We start from the raw sequence: 19517 nt of genomic DNA on the forward strand, positions 1-19517 counted from the left end.
GTGCCAAAGTTTAATTCATTGCAGTAGTTGCAGGCGGTGACTTGACAGAAAAGTGTCCGAAGACATCATGATATGCCTCATTGAAACATGTGGTCAGTGTTATTGAGAGGGTTTCACCATATCGTTAAAAAAACTACTGTTTTTGGTAGTTTTAGTATCATTTGTTACCTCCTAATCTTTTGACTGGTAATATGTATATAAGCACAGTCCTGAAAGTGTAGGACAGGCCATAGATTGAAGGTGCCATTAAACTTTTTAAGTAAGTAAAAAATCCGATATGACCACCATGACGTCATAGATCAAAATCTTATAAAGTCCATAACTATATTGATTATGTAGCATTCATGCAATGACGAACTTTGTAAGCTACCTACGATACTAACATTTTGTCTCTGTGTGTTATTTACAAAACTTTAATAAAAAAAAAAAATCCGCGTTGCTGGGTCAAAGGTCACAATTTTTTGTAATTTTTTTTTTTTTTTTTTTCCATTTCTGTTTGGAAAAGAAATTGTAGTAGTCGATTGATAATGTCAACCCAATGGATTTGGTGGTTTCAGTTTTCCCTTACTCTACCGTTAATGATGTACGCCATTTTGAATTTTCCCGTTGATTTTTGCTATCTATAAAACATAATAAACAAGATGTTCTACCACATGTGTTTGACTAAATTAAAAAATAACAAGAGACCCATATGCCTTAACGGTCATCTAACTGCAGTATAAAGATTTGATAGAAGCCCCAAGGGTTTGAATTGCTCACCTGTTCAACAGCTTACAGAAGACTTTATAAAGTCAATGTCTGTAAACTTGGGATCCTATTCGTAAAGTGTGCTACTTCACAAATAAACCAAGACCAACAGCTTGTTGCAAGACGAAATTTCAAGTTCTATACATATTTGATATCAATGACCATAAAAATAGGTCCAGATCAAATATTTAAAGAAATTCATCCTAGTGTAATACCTATCAGCACATTGTGCCCTGTGATTATTAAGAAATTGTTTGAACCATGACTGTAAAAGTGTATGCATGTCATTCATTTCCACAAACTTGGTAACGCTTCATCTCAATATTCTACAATTGCACATACCCAATATAAAACCCTAAGCTTTTCGGTTACTGAGAAGTCGTTTGAAAGTTCACGCACGTTTGACAGCGTGTGGCGGACGTCGCATGGCGACAGATAAAACACGAAGGATATAAATGGCATCCTGTCAGACGATCTCAAAATGTGCTGTCATGACGCCATATCCGTTTTATCTAAATTTTTGTAATTCAATAACGGCTTAATATATTTAACTCAAAACTCTGACATTCCTCATCTCAGATATCCAAGACATAAGCTATCAGGTTTGATAATAAGCATGACCATAGGTCACTTTCAAGATTACATGGGCCAGTTGTGTTACAGTCTTCAAATGATTTCTTTTCAATTGGTCAGTTGCATATTGCGATCAATTATTATTGATACATTGTATTAGTAAGAAAATATTGTTTCAAAGGTCAACTTCCGGGTTTCAGAAATGATCATATGTAGAAAGTTCTTTATCGGGTAACACAAAAAGGAAATCTGAAGCTGTACTGTCGAGAATAACGATACATAAATACATATATTTTTTATAGTTGGTAAGAGAATCGGAGACAATGATAAACAATGGAACCCGCCATTTCATGTTCGCCGTATTCTAGTCGAGAGAAAAAAAAATCAATCATGACTCAGGTACGTTTCCTTTTAACATAACCAATTTCAGACAGGCGCTGAATCACCATGAGCGATATTTTTGGGCTTAAGTTACGTCAATTCACCATATTTGTTGAATCTTTATTTGTCACATAGTGACGTTTTCTTTATTTTGCAAGATGATACCATGATCCCTACCAGCAGTAAACCAATTTCAAATTCCTAAATACTGAGAACCAATTTATATCAAACATCAGGGAGTCAATTACAGATCGATAATTACAGTGATCCAATTAGAGACCTATAACTACAGAAAGCCAATTACAGATCAATAATTACACCGGGCAAACTAAAGGCGATGATTACAATTACAAAGAACTGATTACAGATACATAATTACGAAGAACCAATTACATATCCATATTTGCAGGGAGCCAATAGCAGACCAGTATTTACATTTACTTAAAACTAATTACATACGATATTTTCAGAGAAAAATTACAGATCAATAATTACAGAGAGCCAATTACAGATTAATATTTACATGGCGCTAATTACAGACGAAATTACAGAGACCAAATTACAGATACATAATTACACAGAGTCAATCACGGATATAAAAACTACCGAGTCAATTGCAGACGATAATTTCAGAGACGTACAGATCCATAGTTACACAGAGCCAATTACAGATCCATAGTTACACAGAGCCAATTAAAGATCCATAGTTACAGAGCCAATTACAGATCCACAGTTACACAGAGCCAATTACAGATCCACAGTTACACAGAGCCAATTACAGATCCACAATTACACAGAGCCAATTAAAGATCCACAGTTACACAGAGCCAATTACAGATCCACAGTTACACAGAGCCAATTACAGATCCACAGTTACACAGAGCCAATTACAGATCCACAGTTACACTGAGCCAATTGCAGATCCACAGTTACACAGAGCCAATTACAGATCCATAATTACACAGAGCCAATAACAGATCCATAATTACACAGAGCCAATTACAGATCCATAATTACACAGAGCCAATTACAGATCCATAATTACACAGAGCCAATTACAGATCCATAGTTACACAGAGCCAATTACAGATCCACAGTTACACAGAGCCAATTACAGATCCATAATTACACAGAGCCAATTACAGATCCATAATTACACAGAGCCAATTACAGATCCACAGTTACACAGAGCCAATTACAGATCCATAATTACACAGAGCCAATAACAAATCAACATTTACATAGAACCAATTACAGACGATAATTTTAGAGAACATATTACAGATCCATAAGAACAGAGTTGATAACATAACCATAAATGTGGATAACAAATTATAGATCTCGAGCTAGCAAGGGAGGCAATTACAGATCTCCTATCCCAGATTCATAATTACAGATCCCAAGTAAAGATAACAAATTACAGGTCCGTAAGTAAACAGAACTAATTAAAGATACCTACCGCAAACAGAACCAATTACATATCCGTAAGTAAAAAGAATAAATTACAGATCCCTAATTACCGAGCCAAAATTTGACCCATAACAGCAGATAACCGATTTCAATTATCTTTTTTCTAAAATTGATTTAAATAAGTCCGTATCAACTGACCTTTTTTAATGCAAAACAAACTTGTTACTGCTAAGCTTTGCAAGCACATTGTAGATATATACCGGTTGATGGCCCTAATGACCTCTTACGCGTTGACGGGCGGTTATGACTGTAATAATAATAAAAATAATAACATTACAAATATTGATAATAATTACCACTTCTTTCTTTACGTGTTGGATGGTTAGTAGAATTACAAGTGTGCATGTTTTCATAAAGCTATCAATGTAATTTGTCTCTATCAAGGGGCATAACTCGTTTAAACTTGGTTGCACAATGCTTGGACATTGTACCTCACCAGACGATTGTAATACAAACAGAATTAACATCTAAAGTATTTTAGTAATTTATAAAAACTTCACCTTCATCATTTTTTTGTTAAATTGGTTATCGACAATACTTCATAAAGGCTTGACATCTTGTATATTCTGATATTTTTAGTACTTTTTAATTTCTCTATTATTTTTTTCACCACTACAGACAGGTACATTAAAATTTTGTATATTTTGTGCATCACGGAATGCAGACAACTGATGGGTGTCACGTGATCTTCCAATCAAAGTTCAGTAGTTTCATTGACAACATATCAAATGGAAGGAAATCTGTTGGGTAAACAAAAGGAAACCCAGAAAAGAAAAATGCTTACGGTAATATTTTTCATTTTTGATCTATTCCTCCACTTTGATTGATATATCCAAAGTTTATAAATTATTCATGTTATTTTATACAACGTAATACTCATTAATCTATACAGTTTCAAGATTTTTATGCACAGCAGAAAAAAGTCTACAAATACTGTTAATTCTAAGTCAAACTTTTCTGAAATTAGAACAAAACCATAATGTACAGCTATATTTCTGGTAACAATGTTGTGTTTACATACTTTGTACCGTTGCTATGTTTTGTGTTTGAATAGATTTAACTGTAGAATTTTCTAGACTTCCGAGGAATCTATGTTCTCAATGTTGATGATGTACCTACAATACTAATATAATGTGGGGTACTGCAGACAAAAGTTCGAAGTTGGTCAAATATAACTCATTACAGGAAAAGGTTGCTTTATCTGAGTTATATGATAAAAATTATCTTCAATTTGTTCTCATTTCATATGATATTTGTTGAAAGTTGCCTCAAACTTTAAATTTTCTGTTCACCAAAGCCCACAAAAATAAAAACATTTAAAAACTTGTTTCATAAAATCACATTTGAAATAAAAATTCATTTTAAGATCCTACACTGGTATAAATAAACTGTGAAAAAACAGCCTTTATATATAAACTTTATTCATTTCACAACAATTGCAAAACATATTGATCACTCATCTTGGCCTTGATAGAAGCGCAGGATAATTTTTAACGTGGGAGGAAACCAGAGTATGCAGGGAAAACTCACGTTGTTGGGCAGGTGACCCCATACCTGTTTGATCAGGCAGGTGACCTCATACCTGTTTGATCAGGCAGGTGACCTCATACTGTTTCACATCTGTTCTGAGAATCGAATCCCGGATGGCTAGATGAAAGGCGAGTGTTTTGTCACTGCGCAACTCAACCAGCCTTTTGTCAATGATCATACAATGGTAAATAAACCAATATTCCAACAACAACAACAACTTAAATCAATGCTTTAATAATTCTGAAAAAAAATCTTATATGGGCTACAATTGTGTCAACTTGTTAAAACCTCAGCTCCATTATTTGTAATAAGAATGGTATGTTCAAATTGGGCCGACCGCCCTCCATCATTAGATATACAAGTCCAACCATCATTCAACACAGTGTAAGCTGTCTCCCCTTCACAAACAAGAGGCTCTGTAACAGAGAAAGTAGATGTATGTTGTAGTGTGTGGCAAAGTTATGGTTACAATGAGCTGCCTGGCTAGATAACATCATCTCCACAGGTAAGCAAGAACTGGCGTTAAGCAATAGCAGTATTGCAAAAATCATTGGTTCAAGTTTATAAAAACTCACTGAAGATCAATACTTTTGTAACAAATTTGAACACTGGGTTCTAAGGACAGCATACCTAGCATTCTAAAACATGTAAACCATTAAAACCTGTTGAAGATGTTACAACGGATGACGTCTGGTCCTCAGTACTAAATCTAGAAAATTTATATATCTTACTCATGAAATGAAGACATTTACTGTTACTTTAGTATAAATGTTTTAATTACCTATTGTGAAAGTCATTCCACTCTGCATCAAAACTTCCTCATCAGGATCATGTGCTGAAACATACAGATATAACATATATCACTAGGATTATCATTTATGATTTGTTGCGGAGCCCATTACTACACAGTACTACATGTAACTAGGCATGCTGTTCAATTCGGTCTTAAATGTTAATTTTTTACATTGGTGGTACAAATACTAAAGAATTTGGTAACTTTTTGCTAAAAATGAATGTTCATGAAGATGTATTTCAAAGTGGTTGGAAGATCGGTTCCTGAAATATTTTATAAATCTTAGTAAAACCCTTTCAGTGATCAATTTTTACTTTTTCATTATGTCGATATACAATTGTGGTAAAAAGTATTGAAATATCTTAAAACATATTTCAAGATAATAAGGTTTTAGGCAATAGAGCTGTTGTTATCCTTCTGTGTCATGGTTCTGTATTGTCATGAAAACAAATCACTTAAGAATTTAGAAGTTACATATCATTATAAAGTCATGAAACACAAAACATAGTGCAATAAATTGTCTGGTCACTTTGTTTTTACATGATATGTATAAATGTACAAAATATGCATCAGACTTGATGTATCATTTTATATTGTTTTTAATTTACTGAATTCAAATCTTATTTGTGATAAAAATCCATAAGCAACAAAACAAAAAAAAAACTGTAAACATTCATTTTCTAGAAGTAACAATTTTATTGTTTTTCCTACCTATTGAAAGTAAAATGCTGAAATATAATTGTGCTAACTCCCAACTCACTTTATTGAATATAATTGTGCTAACTGCTGACTCACTTAATTGAATATAATTGTGCTAACTGCTGACTCACTTTATTGTTTATATAAGTAATTAGTACAGATGTGCAAATTCGTCACTGTACTAATTTGAGAAAAAGTTATCATGCGCTTAAATCCGATTATACTAAGTGAAGCATGTTTTTGATACTAGATACTGATACTCACCAACATGCACAACATCTGGTGGTCCGTGGAAGTAGGTACCAATGCCGTGACCTAGTATTTCAGGTACTACTGACAATCCTTCTGACTCAGCAACCTCACTTGAAAGACATTTCACAAATATCATTTAAAAAAGAGGATAATATCATGAACAATTTTTGAAAATCTATGATGTTTATCAAACTATAGTTAAAAAGACCTAGAATTCTGAAAGCATTGGTAAACAATTTGTTTTGAAAACATGCATTGTCAAATATGCAGAATTATTTCATGTATAAAAATGCTGATATTACAAACATACTGAATTTATTTCTAATAGAAAAAATTTCAAAAACTATAGATGATATTTGAATCAACTATCCACCACAGAGCTACATTTAATATTTTTTCAGGGGCTCTCCAATATCAATCACACATCAGCTGTCCAGACACTACAACCATCCATACCAATTCAATATCTTGTGCATACCTTATAGCATTTCCAATAACATTCATAGGCTGTCCTGGTCCACACACGCTAATACCAGCGTCCCGACATTTCCTGGCCACATTAACTAAATGTTTACCGTCATCGTCTACATCTCCAACTAGATAAGTTTCTGACACATCACCATGATATCCATCAAAAAATATCTGGAACAAAATGTTTGTAACATTTCTTAAAACGAATATTTTTTTTATAACCGAGATCAAAAGATCAGGGGCATATTGTTGTTGTAGTGTCTGCTTGTCTGTTGTCAAACTTTAACCTTTCCCATAACTATTGCATAAGAAGTTTGGCTTACATATTTGTCATGTGTGTTCCTTGTGGTAACACCTTACTGGTGGTACCAGAATGTTTGACCATGTGACCTTTGACCTACATTGGAAAGTTAAAGAACATCATTACCACAATGAACATATAAGTGTCTCACAAAGTGTGCATGCAATTAGCACATGCCTTACACTTTTGTTGCAACCAGGGATATAGTGTCTCATAAGCACATCTTGGTTTTGATAAAATCACCCACTGATAAATTAGTAGCTTCCCATTCCCTCCAACACCATATATTTTTTCTAATAAAAAAATTTAAGGATTTGCAATGAGGTGCTGGAGTCCAGGACAACGGAACCAGTAACACAAAACCTGAATTCACTACAATGTAAACATAGAAGAAAAATGTCTATAGCGTCTATAGCTAGACTACATTAAGTTTAGTTCCATACCAGAACTAGTCTTAACTAGACATATTGTAATTCTAGAAACCTTCCCTCAGAGTTAAAGTACAAATCACATGACTTTAAAAAGAATAGGAATAGAAACAATTGTTTCACCATGCAAAACGGCACAGCTAAACAATGGAACTTTGACTGATATAATTTTAAGATTTGGATGTGTTGAGAATATTTTTACTTACAGTCACATCAACATTGATGATATCGCCACTGTACAGAGGTCGGAGGTCAGGAATTCCATGGATCATTACATTGTTTACTGATGTGCATATAGACTTGTAATATAGGTTGTAGAAGAGAGGAGAAGGGTAACAATTATGTTCTATGCACATCTCATGGGCAAACTCATCCAGTTCATCTGTTGTCACGCCAGGCTATCAAACATAATCAATATTTAATAACCCTGTATAATTTCAAAGCACAATTGAGACAAAAAACCAAGGAATACTAATTAAGAATGCTGTATTTTGATTCTTTTTGTATATATTTCCTGTAACTGTTTAGTCAAATTATTCTGAAATTCGATTTACCTTTTTAACTTTGCAAGGAGTCAACTTCTGACTGATAAAAGTTAGCAAACATCAGAACAATTCGGACTAGAAACGGAATACCTCTCATATTTTTTTGACTGCCAACGTATCTGAATGATACTAAAGTCAGAAGAAAATGGTAAAGCATTCTTACAAAGATTGAAACACAATCTGGACAGTTAAAGGTACATACATGTATACACACAATCAACTGTAAGATATACATACATGTAAGACATAATACCTGCTACAACTAAAACAAGATTTACCTTAAACTGATTCAACTTATAAGCTTTTTAAACAAGATCTATATAGATTTTCTGTAAATCAATTATCATATGTTTATTTAAATGGTTAATTGAGGTTTCGGTTTCCATAAAAACATAAGTAGATAATTTTGTAGTTTTTTTTTTCATACACTGAAAAATTAGTTCCTGGTTGTTTTGAAGGAAACTTTTTTAAATTCTAGTTTGTGTGTAATATATCCCTTTAATATTGAATTTACAGGTTATCAAAGGTTACATTATATGAATGTAGGATTGCTTCAACCATATTTCAATGTTATATACATACACCATAACAAAACTTCTACTTACAATATGTATCTAGATCAGCACAAATCAAAATTTTAAAATACCAACTGGTATACACACACAGGCAGAAATTAAAAAAAATGCAAACCTTAATTTGTTCAGCAGTTGCATCCAGAATTTTTCTTGCAAGTTTACATGACCTTCTCATTTTTTTTAATTGTTCTTCATTTTTTAATTCCAGCTCTTTTTTTTCAATTGTAGGGTTTTGAACATAGGAAGGCATTGGTATACGATCTCTTGGAAAATCCCTCAGAGGTGTGCAGTCAGCTGGACGTACAAGTTTATACTTTCTTCTTGAATAATGGAACTTGGATACTTCTTTCTGTGGTGTTCCTGCTGATAATGTAAAGTTTTTTGAGCCATTACCAGCAAATCTCCTGTATAATGACAGCAGCCTCCCAACTACAATGAAAAAAGAAAACTGCAATTTTCATCTTTTCTCATATCTTTAAAGGAAGAGTTTATAGATCTACTAAGTGTTTAATTTTTATAACATTGTAACAGAGATGTACATGTGTATATAGCACATATCTTATTTACATATCTGGCTGTAACTTGTAATATGGATTTCATATTATAACTTGAAACAGTTTACATATATTTTGATATCATCCAAGGTAGGTCAAATTGTTATGGCATTCTATTAACCTTTTTCATGTGGATCTGGAATAAATACCATGGACTCTAGGATCCAGACTGACATAAAGAAAGTCCATAGAACGTCATAAATATATACTCCTTCACACTCCAGTCTCATAAGTCCTTCTGTTCATGTATTTGAAAATTATGCCATAACCTAAATGCACCTAGATGATACAGATAACTACTTGTTGGATTATTTGATTTGCGCTTGCAAAAGTTGTTCACCTTGGTCTTAAACTTCCACTCACTGACAACAGATTTGGGCACAAATTAAAAACTAGGTTCTTACGAGCATTGGATAGCTGCCAAGAAACAAGAGACAAACAAAACATTTTGAATCTGCAATTGTTAAGAGACTACCATCTCTGTTGTACCCGCATACTAAATGTGTTTTATGCGAGCAATCACCGGCTGCAATTCAGACTACTATGACCTAGTAACATACTAGCAGCAGGGAGCCATGACCTGTAGGGTATGTTGTGAATAGGTTACTTATCCACCGATGGCACGCTTATTCTTACTCCTAATCCCTTTCAGGATTCGTCCTTGGAACGCATTTATATCGGACGTTTGGTGGTGTTTTCTTTCCCGAAATTAAAAACCAATGTTTCTTGTTCTTTCTTGCGGCCTCGTCATAAAAAAAACTATTTAAAAAACATAGCGTATCTTGATAATGGACCATAAAAATGACGTCAAATAGACCTAAATGATCTTTGTGCTTTGTATTTTTCCCTATTCCATTTGATTTCCATTTTAATGTAAACCTACCTTTACTCCTCATGTTTTTTTCGTCTGGTAAAAGTTGGAATGAGCCGCTTAAGTAGATCAAAACAACTCGAAAAAGAAACTAGCTTCTTAACGATACCACGCTCGTTGTGACTAGTGCATACCGGATTACCAAATTTAGATAGTATGTTTCCTTTGTCATTTGTGTTGACAGAGTATCCCGATAGTCTTTTTCGATTGATAATCAATCGACTCTATTTCTAACATCTTGAGCGACACATTCAAACTTTTCGTAGCCGGCTAAAAGACCTACATATCCTTTGCGATATTTTTCGTAAATCTTTACCGTGTGGGGTAAGTGGTGAATTTGGAAACGCTAATTTTATATAAGGGATCGTTGATCTTCTTTTGTTTTTGAAATATACTTGGAAGTTTAGTAATCATAAAATTTCATTATATACATAAGTCAATTGCAAAGTACTGAATTGTTGTTACTGTAAGTGTTGGCCAATCAGATTTTTCCACATCAGCTCTGTCATTCTTCTTACAATGTTAACGTGTCTATTGTTGCCAGGATGAATGTAACTGACAATGAAAAACAATGAAAGCACGAGTCCTAATACAACCGGCACTAATCAATTAACCATAATGATGACGATCTTTTTTTTTATAACTTTTAGACAAAAAAGAATATTAGAGTTATTTCCCCTATAATAGTGTTAGGAAATTCGACGCTCAGCAGGGACACAAATAATTAAAATAACAAAGAAAATTGTATAGTTTCTTTGATTTTATCAAAAAGAATTAACAGTGTTTAAATATGAAGTCGTATACATGGAATTGATTCCTCCTACAAACATAGATTTTCCCAATTTTACTTCTATAGAAAGGCTCCATTCTGATCATGATCAAGACTTCTTTAACAGTATGATTTGTTTATGTTATGTGAAACAATATAGCTGCAATGTTATAGCTCTGACAAGTCTAATATTACAATCCCATTGTAATGTGATGTCCATTTGCATTAGGAGGATACTGGGCATTTGTATTTATATAGTACTTGTGAAACTAAAATGATTTGATTAAAAAGTTTTATTTAATTATTAACATCCTTCATAGACATCAAATTGACAGATCACATCATCATCATCATCATCATCATCATCATCATCATCATCATCATCATCATCATCATCATCATCATCATCATCATCATCATCATCATCATCATCATCATCCAGTGAGATTTATTCATTGCTATACATTTTAATTACTGGGCTTTTGTTTTAGGTAATATTGTCAGAAAATGGATCTGCACATTTCTTGGACTTTTCTCATCCCTCTGATGCTCATACTAACAGAGGCAAAAAAGGACAAGGAGTTGTATTGTGCAGGTAGATATCCAATGATATTTTGATATGATGTATAGAGACAAGTGAATATATTGAAGCCAAGTTGTTTTTATTGAAGACTTAGTCCTGTAATATATGCCTTGGACGGTTCATATCATGAATTTTAGTATTTACAATTTGATATTTAATATGTGCATGTTGTAGTCAACCTTAGAGGTTTGACAATAACATAGATATCCAATCATAAACTTCAGATTAATGACATGGACCTAATTCAAATGCATATATTATTAGATGAGGTGTAGACTTATTCAAAGATGTTGTTTACTTTTATACTAATATATAGTATATGCATGTGCATGATCTTGAAAAAAATAAGTGATCACAGTAGCCGAGTGGCCAAGGTGTTTGACTGCTTTTATTACTAGCCAACCATCTCTGGGCTGTGGGTTTGAGGCCTGTATGAGACAGTTACCAGGAGCCAGCAACAGGGACTCTGGCTTTCCTCTACCATCCGAACTTGGCATGACCTTAAATGACCCTGGCTGTTAATAGGATGAAGAGCAATGATAAACCAAATTTTAAAAATAAAAGCTAAATTTTCACACATTGAAGCATCATGGATATGGGCTTTGAAGTGTAAAAATACAACAATTGTAGTATTCATATGCAATGGTTTGCATTCAGTTTGCAGAGCCTTGGTGGATGAAGTAAACTTTAGTATCGGTGAAGTTGATCCAAAGAAAATGGTACAAGTTGGAAGTTTTAGAATTGATGGAAAAGGAAATCAATTGACAAAACAGGTAAGCAGCATTTTATACACCTTATAGTTTGAATACAGTCCATCTGGAATTTCATTCTCTACAACAAATATTGGTTGGCTGTGAAAAAGAGGCTAAAATATTATTATACCTAATAAGTATATTAACATTATGTTTGTTGAACAAAAGTTGATATATTATATCACTTGATCACCTTGTAATAGTTGCTATTTATAAATTATCATTTCAACAAAATGTTGTCTCCTTAAGATTATGTAAACACTTTCTAAACCACTTTTCATGCTATCTTCTTAGGCTGTATCATAAACTTGTTAAGAGGCGAACTTTTTACCATTTTGCATGAGATTATGAGTCAATTGTCTTAAATCTTCCGTTTAAATTCTTTTTTATATACTAATGCACCGCTAAGAATTAGTTCTTGGTTGCTTTGAGGGGAATTTTCTTATTATTTACTTCAGTAAACATGATCATTATTATGTTATTACAGAAACTCTAGAAATTAAAAGATTGTAAAAATTTATAAAGAGTGCTTCCAAGTAATTTTTATTTCAATCAGACTTGTGATTATAAGTCCGTGATTCAATCCAGAATTTAAAAGGTCAAAACTGTCTTACCAAGTGTTTTAAAAAAATAAAAAAAAACATATGTCTTACCTAAACTTGTCACATTTCCTTTATCACATATCTCTGAATGTAAAAAGCTGGATACAATAAAGTGAAATTGATTATACAAATTTATCTCCCTTTATCTGTACATGTACCTGGGAAGTGTTGAGTATTAACTGACTTTTTTTTTGTAAATTTGCTAGCTTGGCTTTTCTGATGTTATAATGTGGTAATTAAGATTTATTGTTTTGTACTTAAATTAAAGACTTTAAAGGATACAAAATTGCGATACCCTTAAGCTGCCATCAATGAAATTAAAATCCAGATTATCTTTGTAATGTAAAAATATTGTTTTTAAATGTTTATTACTTAAACTATCAATGTTAACGATTGCAGGTTCCGTTAGCTAGATCAGAGTTACACCTGACCGAGTTATTAGAAGGGGTTTGTGAAAGATTCAAGGACTATGCGGAAACTACTAATAGTGAAGGAAAGAAAAGTGTTGTAAGAACGTCATCAAGAAAGGGGAAACCTGTATCACTTCATAATATATCTATCAGCTCCGAAAAACAGAAACTTATCCGCTTTGCTGTAAGTAATTGTGCACACACATGGTTTAGAATTTGCGTTAATTTGCAAAATAAGTAGATGATTTGTAGAATTAGGTGATATTTTCTTAAAAATGAATTTACATGGATGTGTTCTGATCAAAAGAATGAATGCCGAGAATTAATGTTTTACAATTAAATCATTCATGCATCACTTGCTATTTGATTTAGACAAATCGTGGTATAGTTTGATTTATGATTGACCTTCAGAACTGGTAGCCTTTCAAGAAAACATTATCTTGTACCCACAGACAAAGTTAAGTTATACAAATATTGGTCACACAAGCTGCATGAATTGTACCGAAAAAAAAAAAAAAATTTATGATGTAGCCATTCAAAGGCTGAAATAATTCATGCAGTTGTGACAGAAATGGGTTTTATTATCGACATGTATGTCATTCAAAGTCTTTAAAATGATAAAAAAAATACCAGTACACTGTATGCCTGATAAAAATCTGGTGCTTTTTTTTGGTATTATCTATATCTGCTAGTGACAAATTTAAATGTGTGCTTAGTTCATGTACATACACCTTGTTTATCAATGTAGTCTTGTTATTTATTTGCTATGATTACTTCTTATTGTTATTAATTATCAGTGTAAATTTGCAGGGCTCTCACACCCCATTTTGGGACTGGGGCCTGGCAGATAGAGAGCCCTGATTTGTATAGGGCTTAGCTCATATCATATGTTCATTGCAATGATTATTTTTCTGTTCTAAATTCAGGTGTTACTCTGAAAATACAAAGAGAGAAACTATTGTTTATTCAAATTGTTTTTTACTAATTTGTGACAGAGGTTATGGAATTTACATGTATTGCTCGGAATGACTTACATTGTTAAAAATGATAAGTTGTTTTTTCCTGTGATTTTATTTATAATAATAAGTGACATTTGAGATTTTTGTTTTATTTTTGTTTGTAGTGTGATACAATACTAGAGGATCATGAAGAAGAAATAATGGCAGCTTTCCAAAAGTACACAGAGCCATCTGATACAGAAGAGAAAGTTTGTAGGGAACTGGCAAGTAAGTCTCAAAAATCCCATTCAACTATTTTATTTGCTAAGCAATCATGACAACAATTTGTACAGCAGTTCCAACAACAAATATAATTGTGTTTTATTTATCACAAATTGTGAAACTCAAGTTTGATGAATCAGTCATGAAACACTTTCTGTTACTAATATATTTTGAAAGGCAATGAACGATTTTTGCTGAAATTTCAAAGGAAGGTTCCCTTGGGTCCCTTATTGTGCCTTTTTGATTTTAGGATTGATTGATCAAAAAGCATATTTGACTATGAAAATCATGATTACTATTTCATTATATAAGAAGGATGGACCTTTCCCTTACCTCATATATGTAGACTTCCATTTGTCCACGGCTGCACTCTTTTAATTTTGAGAGTGTTAAAAAAAAAAAAAAATGAAGAAATGGTTGCCATGCGACCATCTTTGATTTGACTATTGGTTGCTTTCCTTTGAGTAGAATTTTCAAACGCTATATACCTAACAGCAAAAACAGAGGGAAGAAAAGTAAAGAAGTGATGATATCCAGTTTTTAAAGAAAGAATAAGCCTCAAGCAATGATGGGCGCCAAGATCAGCTGGGGATCTCTTCTTTATAATGTCACCCAAATGTCAGTTATTTTGAAGGGATCAGACAACAGCGAATCTTTGGTGCCACACAGAAATGCCGACAATTTCATTTTACCAAACCCAATTGTGGCAGAGGTGATACAAGATTTTGAAGTTGATTTTTTCTTGTAATTTTTATAATTTTTTTATATTTTTACCACATTTCCTTACCTCCATCTGATTTAAATGAACAATTTTTCTTTCCAGTGAAGTATTCACTCAAATGTCAATTTATGTATGTCTTCCAGACCTCTGTACAGAAGCTGATCTGAAAGTGTCAATGCCTTCTTCTGAAATGACAGCAGAAGATGAAGCAGCAATGGAAAATGATAGTGATAGTGATGATACAGACATTGAGGATGGGGATGACGTAGACTCTGAGAATGAGGTCTCTCCGTCTCAGGAGCCTGCCGATGATGAGGAGGAATATGTTACCATGACAAATCAGAATGCAGGGACAGAACAGAAGACTGAGAAAGAGGAGCTATGATGAAAATCTTTCCATTTATAGTGTTATTTCTGTGTGTGTTAATCAACATGTACCTACCATATGTCGAGATTTTTTTAATAAGCATGTAGATCACCTGTTCTGAACTTAGAAACATAAATAGGCAATCAACAACTGTTATCAGTTCTTTGGTCAGTGGCTGTCATTCTACAGAAATACTGAGGGTCAGTCAGATTAAAAAGTGGCGATTCCCAGTATATCTAGCATTCCTCTGTATTGCCAAGGACTGACAATAACTAAAGAATCTTTTTTTTCTCCAAGGAAATTTCTCATCGTCAATGAATGTTAATGAAATAATAGAGATTTTTTTTTCATTTATCTTGCTTCGTTGATAAGTTGTAGGATGTAATTTCAAGATGAAAAAAAAGTTGTGCTTTATCTGCATAGTGAGTAACTGTCGCTACAAACATAAATATAAGGAAATATGTCTCAGAGCACATTCACAACATCCTTAGTGCTTAAATTGCTGTTTGTAGTAATGTGTTGTGCGATATTGAAGCACAGATGGCTACACTTGTATGAAAGCAATCCAATGGAATGTGTAAATTTTTATGATGTTGATATCTAACATGATGCATTGGTTTATGATATTCAAACGAGCATATAAGAAACATTTTTTTTTGGTGAAATTTTCTAGAAAAAATTGCCTTCTAGACACAAGTATTCAAGAAAATTTTGTAAAGATCTTGTAAATCAGACATAATAATGTGTTTTAACAGTAACTTCTTTTTTTTTTTTTTTTTTTTTTTTGTAGCTGTTAGTTGTAGTGCTAAACCATTCTCCGCTTCTCTCAGTTGTCAAGCGTTTAATAAACGTTACGAAGGGAAATAACTCTTGGAGATCAGATTGCACTAAACATATATATATAATATTTATATATCTGATACAGTTGAGGCATGTATAGATGAATACTTTATGAACGTAATAACATTGATGGGCTTTAAAATGAAAGCTTGAGTCAAAGTACAGTGTATGTTTGTCATTTAAATGGAATTCAAGAATGAATTATTGCAAACCTGTTTCATTTACATTTTGAGATGAATCTTTATATGTATGTATATGTATGTATACATTTACATTGTATTATATTTATGTTTTATTACATGTTCAGGGAAAACAATTTACATGAAGATAGATATGTGCACTGGAAATACACCCATATGATGAACATAAGTACAGAGTGAGAAAAAATTCATATAACACATTAAATGATTAAAAAGCTTAGATATTAACACTAGTATGTGATTCTTTGAGATATTTTCTGATTTTTAATTCAAGTGGATAAAAGACTTGTTTTGTTTTTCAAGTTTATTTCCTAGTTGTCCTCTTATTTTGTCTTCTGTTCGAAATCCACAAAGGTTGAAATAATAAAGTATTAAACTCATAAAATTTATTTTCATTTCTTAAAATCACTATATTTTTCTGTCATTACTCATTTTAAAGATCATAACAGTGTATGAAAAATTACAACTATTTTATTTGAAATGAATTTTCAAAAAGGGAAAAGCAAAGAAAATTGCTTGTTTTCAAAGACAGTAACACTACATGATGATTAATGACAGATTATTTTGAAACTGTGATTTGAGAAGTTCATTTTTATTTTCTACTGTAAGGAAGATATGACCTTGTATTTAATAATGCATTTAGGTGAAATGGCTTTCCTTCTTGACAATTAAGTCAAAAAGCTTTACCAAGTCCTTTGTCAAATGACATATGTGTAAGAATCGTTGGATAAGTTCTTTGTCGAATGTACAGGTCAGTATCCCTTCTGACTGGCAGGTTTCCAGCGGATTTTTGTAGTCACAAATTAGTAGTCAGCAGACAAAGTCTCTTACGGATGTCCAAGTTGATAGTTTTTGGGACATAACAAAAATTAATGATAAAGAGCTATCACAACAACCCAAGTACATTCTATACTTATCTTAATAAACAACCAACACTAGATTTACAGGTAAAACCTCACTATATCAACAGATGTTTATCAGAAATTTTCTCCACAGAGGATAAACTATTGTAACAGTGATGAATTGTTACCTAATTTTTCACCAAATTGGTGTCATGTAAATAGAATCATTTTCTAACTGGTCACATTTTCCCTTGTGGTTGATATGTATATACATGTATATATGTTGACTGATGAAATCTAGCATGTAATGAAACATTTTGAAGTGTCGATCATCCCATACTTTAACTACTTATGTATCGGTTGAAATGATGTGCGATGCCCTTAACTTTATTTATTAAGACTTATTTTCTGAATAAAATGTCTGAGAGTTAATAATCTTTGTGTTTTGTTTTATTTATGGAAATAAGAACCCAATTTGACTGCAAAAGATGAGTTTCTGGTTGACAATGTTTTTGTTGAGTTCAATTTGATGGGAAGACCAAGTTAGAAAAAATATCCTGGCAGACTTGCTTCTTAATTTTTTAATTTTTTTTTTATAAAGTTAAATTTTTAGGAGAGTTTATCAAAGAATTAATCTTACCAAGCTCCTTAATATCACTTTTACACGTAGTTACCCCATTGAGAGTTTTCAAAGTTTTCCTTTTCTTGACAGTAACAGTCCACTTTCCTAAAAACACCGTGTTTTCATATCGCAGTTGACTTTGTTTATAATATCACAATTTCCACAAGAGGTGGACAACTGACAGATACACACTCAAAACTAGGTTTAAAGATATGCAGGTTCCTTATTTGTTTACCTTGTTCTCATTTTTGGAACGTGGCATTACATTACACATTGCACTTCAAGGATTGGTCGTGGTCGTGGATGAAGAAGACGCTTACTGTTGCGGAATACATGGTATTATTATCCTTGTACTTTTCCTGTGTCTCCGTGTAAATATTTCATTTCCTATTTTATTGGAATAAAATAATATATGCAATTTCGTCTTCAATCCAGGACTGCTACATATTGTAACGAATTTCTTCAGTGTTATTTCCTTTAATTTTCATGAACTGTATTTAGAAATATATTGTATGAAATGCTGACATAGATTTCTGTTCGTTTGACTTTTGGGATGGCTTATGAAAATTATACACATATCAAGCGTATACTTTGTCGTCTGGATCAATAATATTTAGATACATGTAGGTTACCTTCAGTTTCATTAGATCTATTTTCAAGTAAATAAGTATGAAACATACATCGTAATCAAACGCATAGTCTAAATCTTCTGTAACAGAGGTCATTATTCATTTTCCGCTAGAAATCGAGCCCGGGACCCCTGGCTTACTAGTCCGACGCTCAACCAATCTGGCTAGTGAAAACTTCTCTCTAGCCGAGTGGTATATTGCGGTTAGTATTGTAACAGAGTTACACTTCTGTGACTTTTTTTATCTTTCTGATAAGTGATTTTTCATATACTGTATCGATGTGGTTTTGACAAGTCGATCTGATCAGAAAAGATGTTGAAATTGGAGATATTTTTTTCCATGGCGTTAAACACTGCATCATTCAGTATACAATAGTCAGGTATCTTACTTGAGCGGCGCGATCTGGGTGGTAGTGCTATTTAGATTATGGTGTAACAAAATTTGAAAAAAACCGAAGTCATGACCAAACCGCTTTAATAACGCAGACCATTTTGTATGAAACACTTCATCTTCATTGCAGTTATTTCCCTTTCCTATCAGATTCAGTATTATATACAATGTGTCTTTTTTCATAAACAGACACTTTCTAATGATATGTGGAAGACTTAATCGGCATCAAAAATATTTCCACTTAATCATCTATACTAGATATAATGTCGTGTATATTTTTGTTCCGCGAAAAGTGTTAGTCACGTGTTCAGTGGTTAACAAAGCAAGCATCATTTAAAATATATATTTCCACTTCTTACTTTTCTTTATTCGCAATATTA

General features: G+C 32.7%; 2 protein-coding genes across 2 annotated transcripts; one reads left to right on the forward strand and one right to left on the reverse strand.

Annotated features, from left to right (window-relative positions):
* Positions 1-4572: 4572 nt before the first annotated feature.
* Positions 4573-10228, reverse strand: LOC132543114 (methionine aminopeptidase 1D, mitochondrial-like). The gene is made up of 7 exons (XM_060206575.1): positions 10203-10228; positions 8881-9194; positions 7852-8043; positions 6924-7087; positions 6458-6555; positions 5483-5536; positions 4573-5117 (listed from the first exon to the last, which is right to left on the reverse strand). The coding sequence occupies exons 1-7, from the start codon at positions 10213-10215 to the stop codon at positions 4975-4977; spliced, it is 978 nt and encodes a 325-aa protein (XP_060062558.1). The 5' UTR covers positions 10216-10228; the 3' UTR covers positions 4573-4974.
* A 212-nt stretch (positions 10229-10440) lies between these two features.
* LOC132543062 (protein canopy homolog 2-like) lies at positions 10441-17931 on the forward strand. The gene is made up of 6 exons (XM_060206517.1): positions 10441-10514; positions 11451-11554; positions 12200-12315; positions 13296-13490; positions 14430-14532; positions 15391-17931. Exons 2-6 carry the CDS (start codon positions 11467-11469, stop codon positions 15630-15632), a joined length of 744 nt encoding a protein of 247 aa, XP_060062500.1. The 5' UTR covers positions 10441-10514; positions 11451-11466; the 3' UTR covers positions 15633-17931.
* Positions 17932-19517: the final 1586 nt, after the last annotated feature.

Source organism: Ylistrum balloti, unplaced genomic scaffold (assembly GCF_031769215.1).
Source record: "Ylistrum balloti isolate Yb309-2 unplaced genomic scaffold, AGI_CSIRO_Ybal_v1 Utg369740, whole genome shotgun sequence".
Lineage (NCBI taxonomy): Eukaryota > Metazoa > Mollusca > Bivalvia > Pectinida > Pectinidae > Ylistrum > Ylistrum balloti.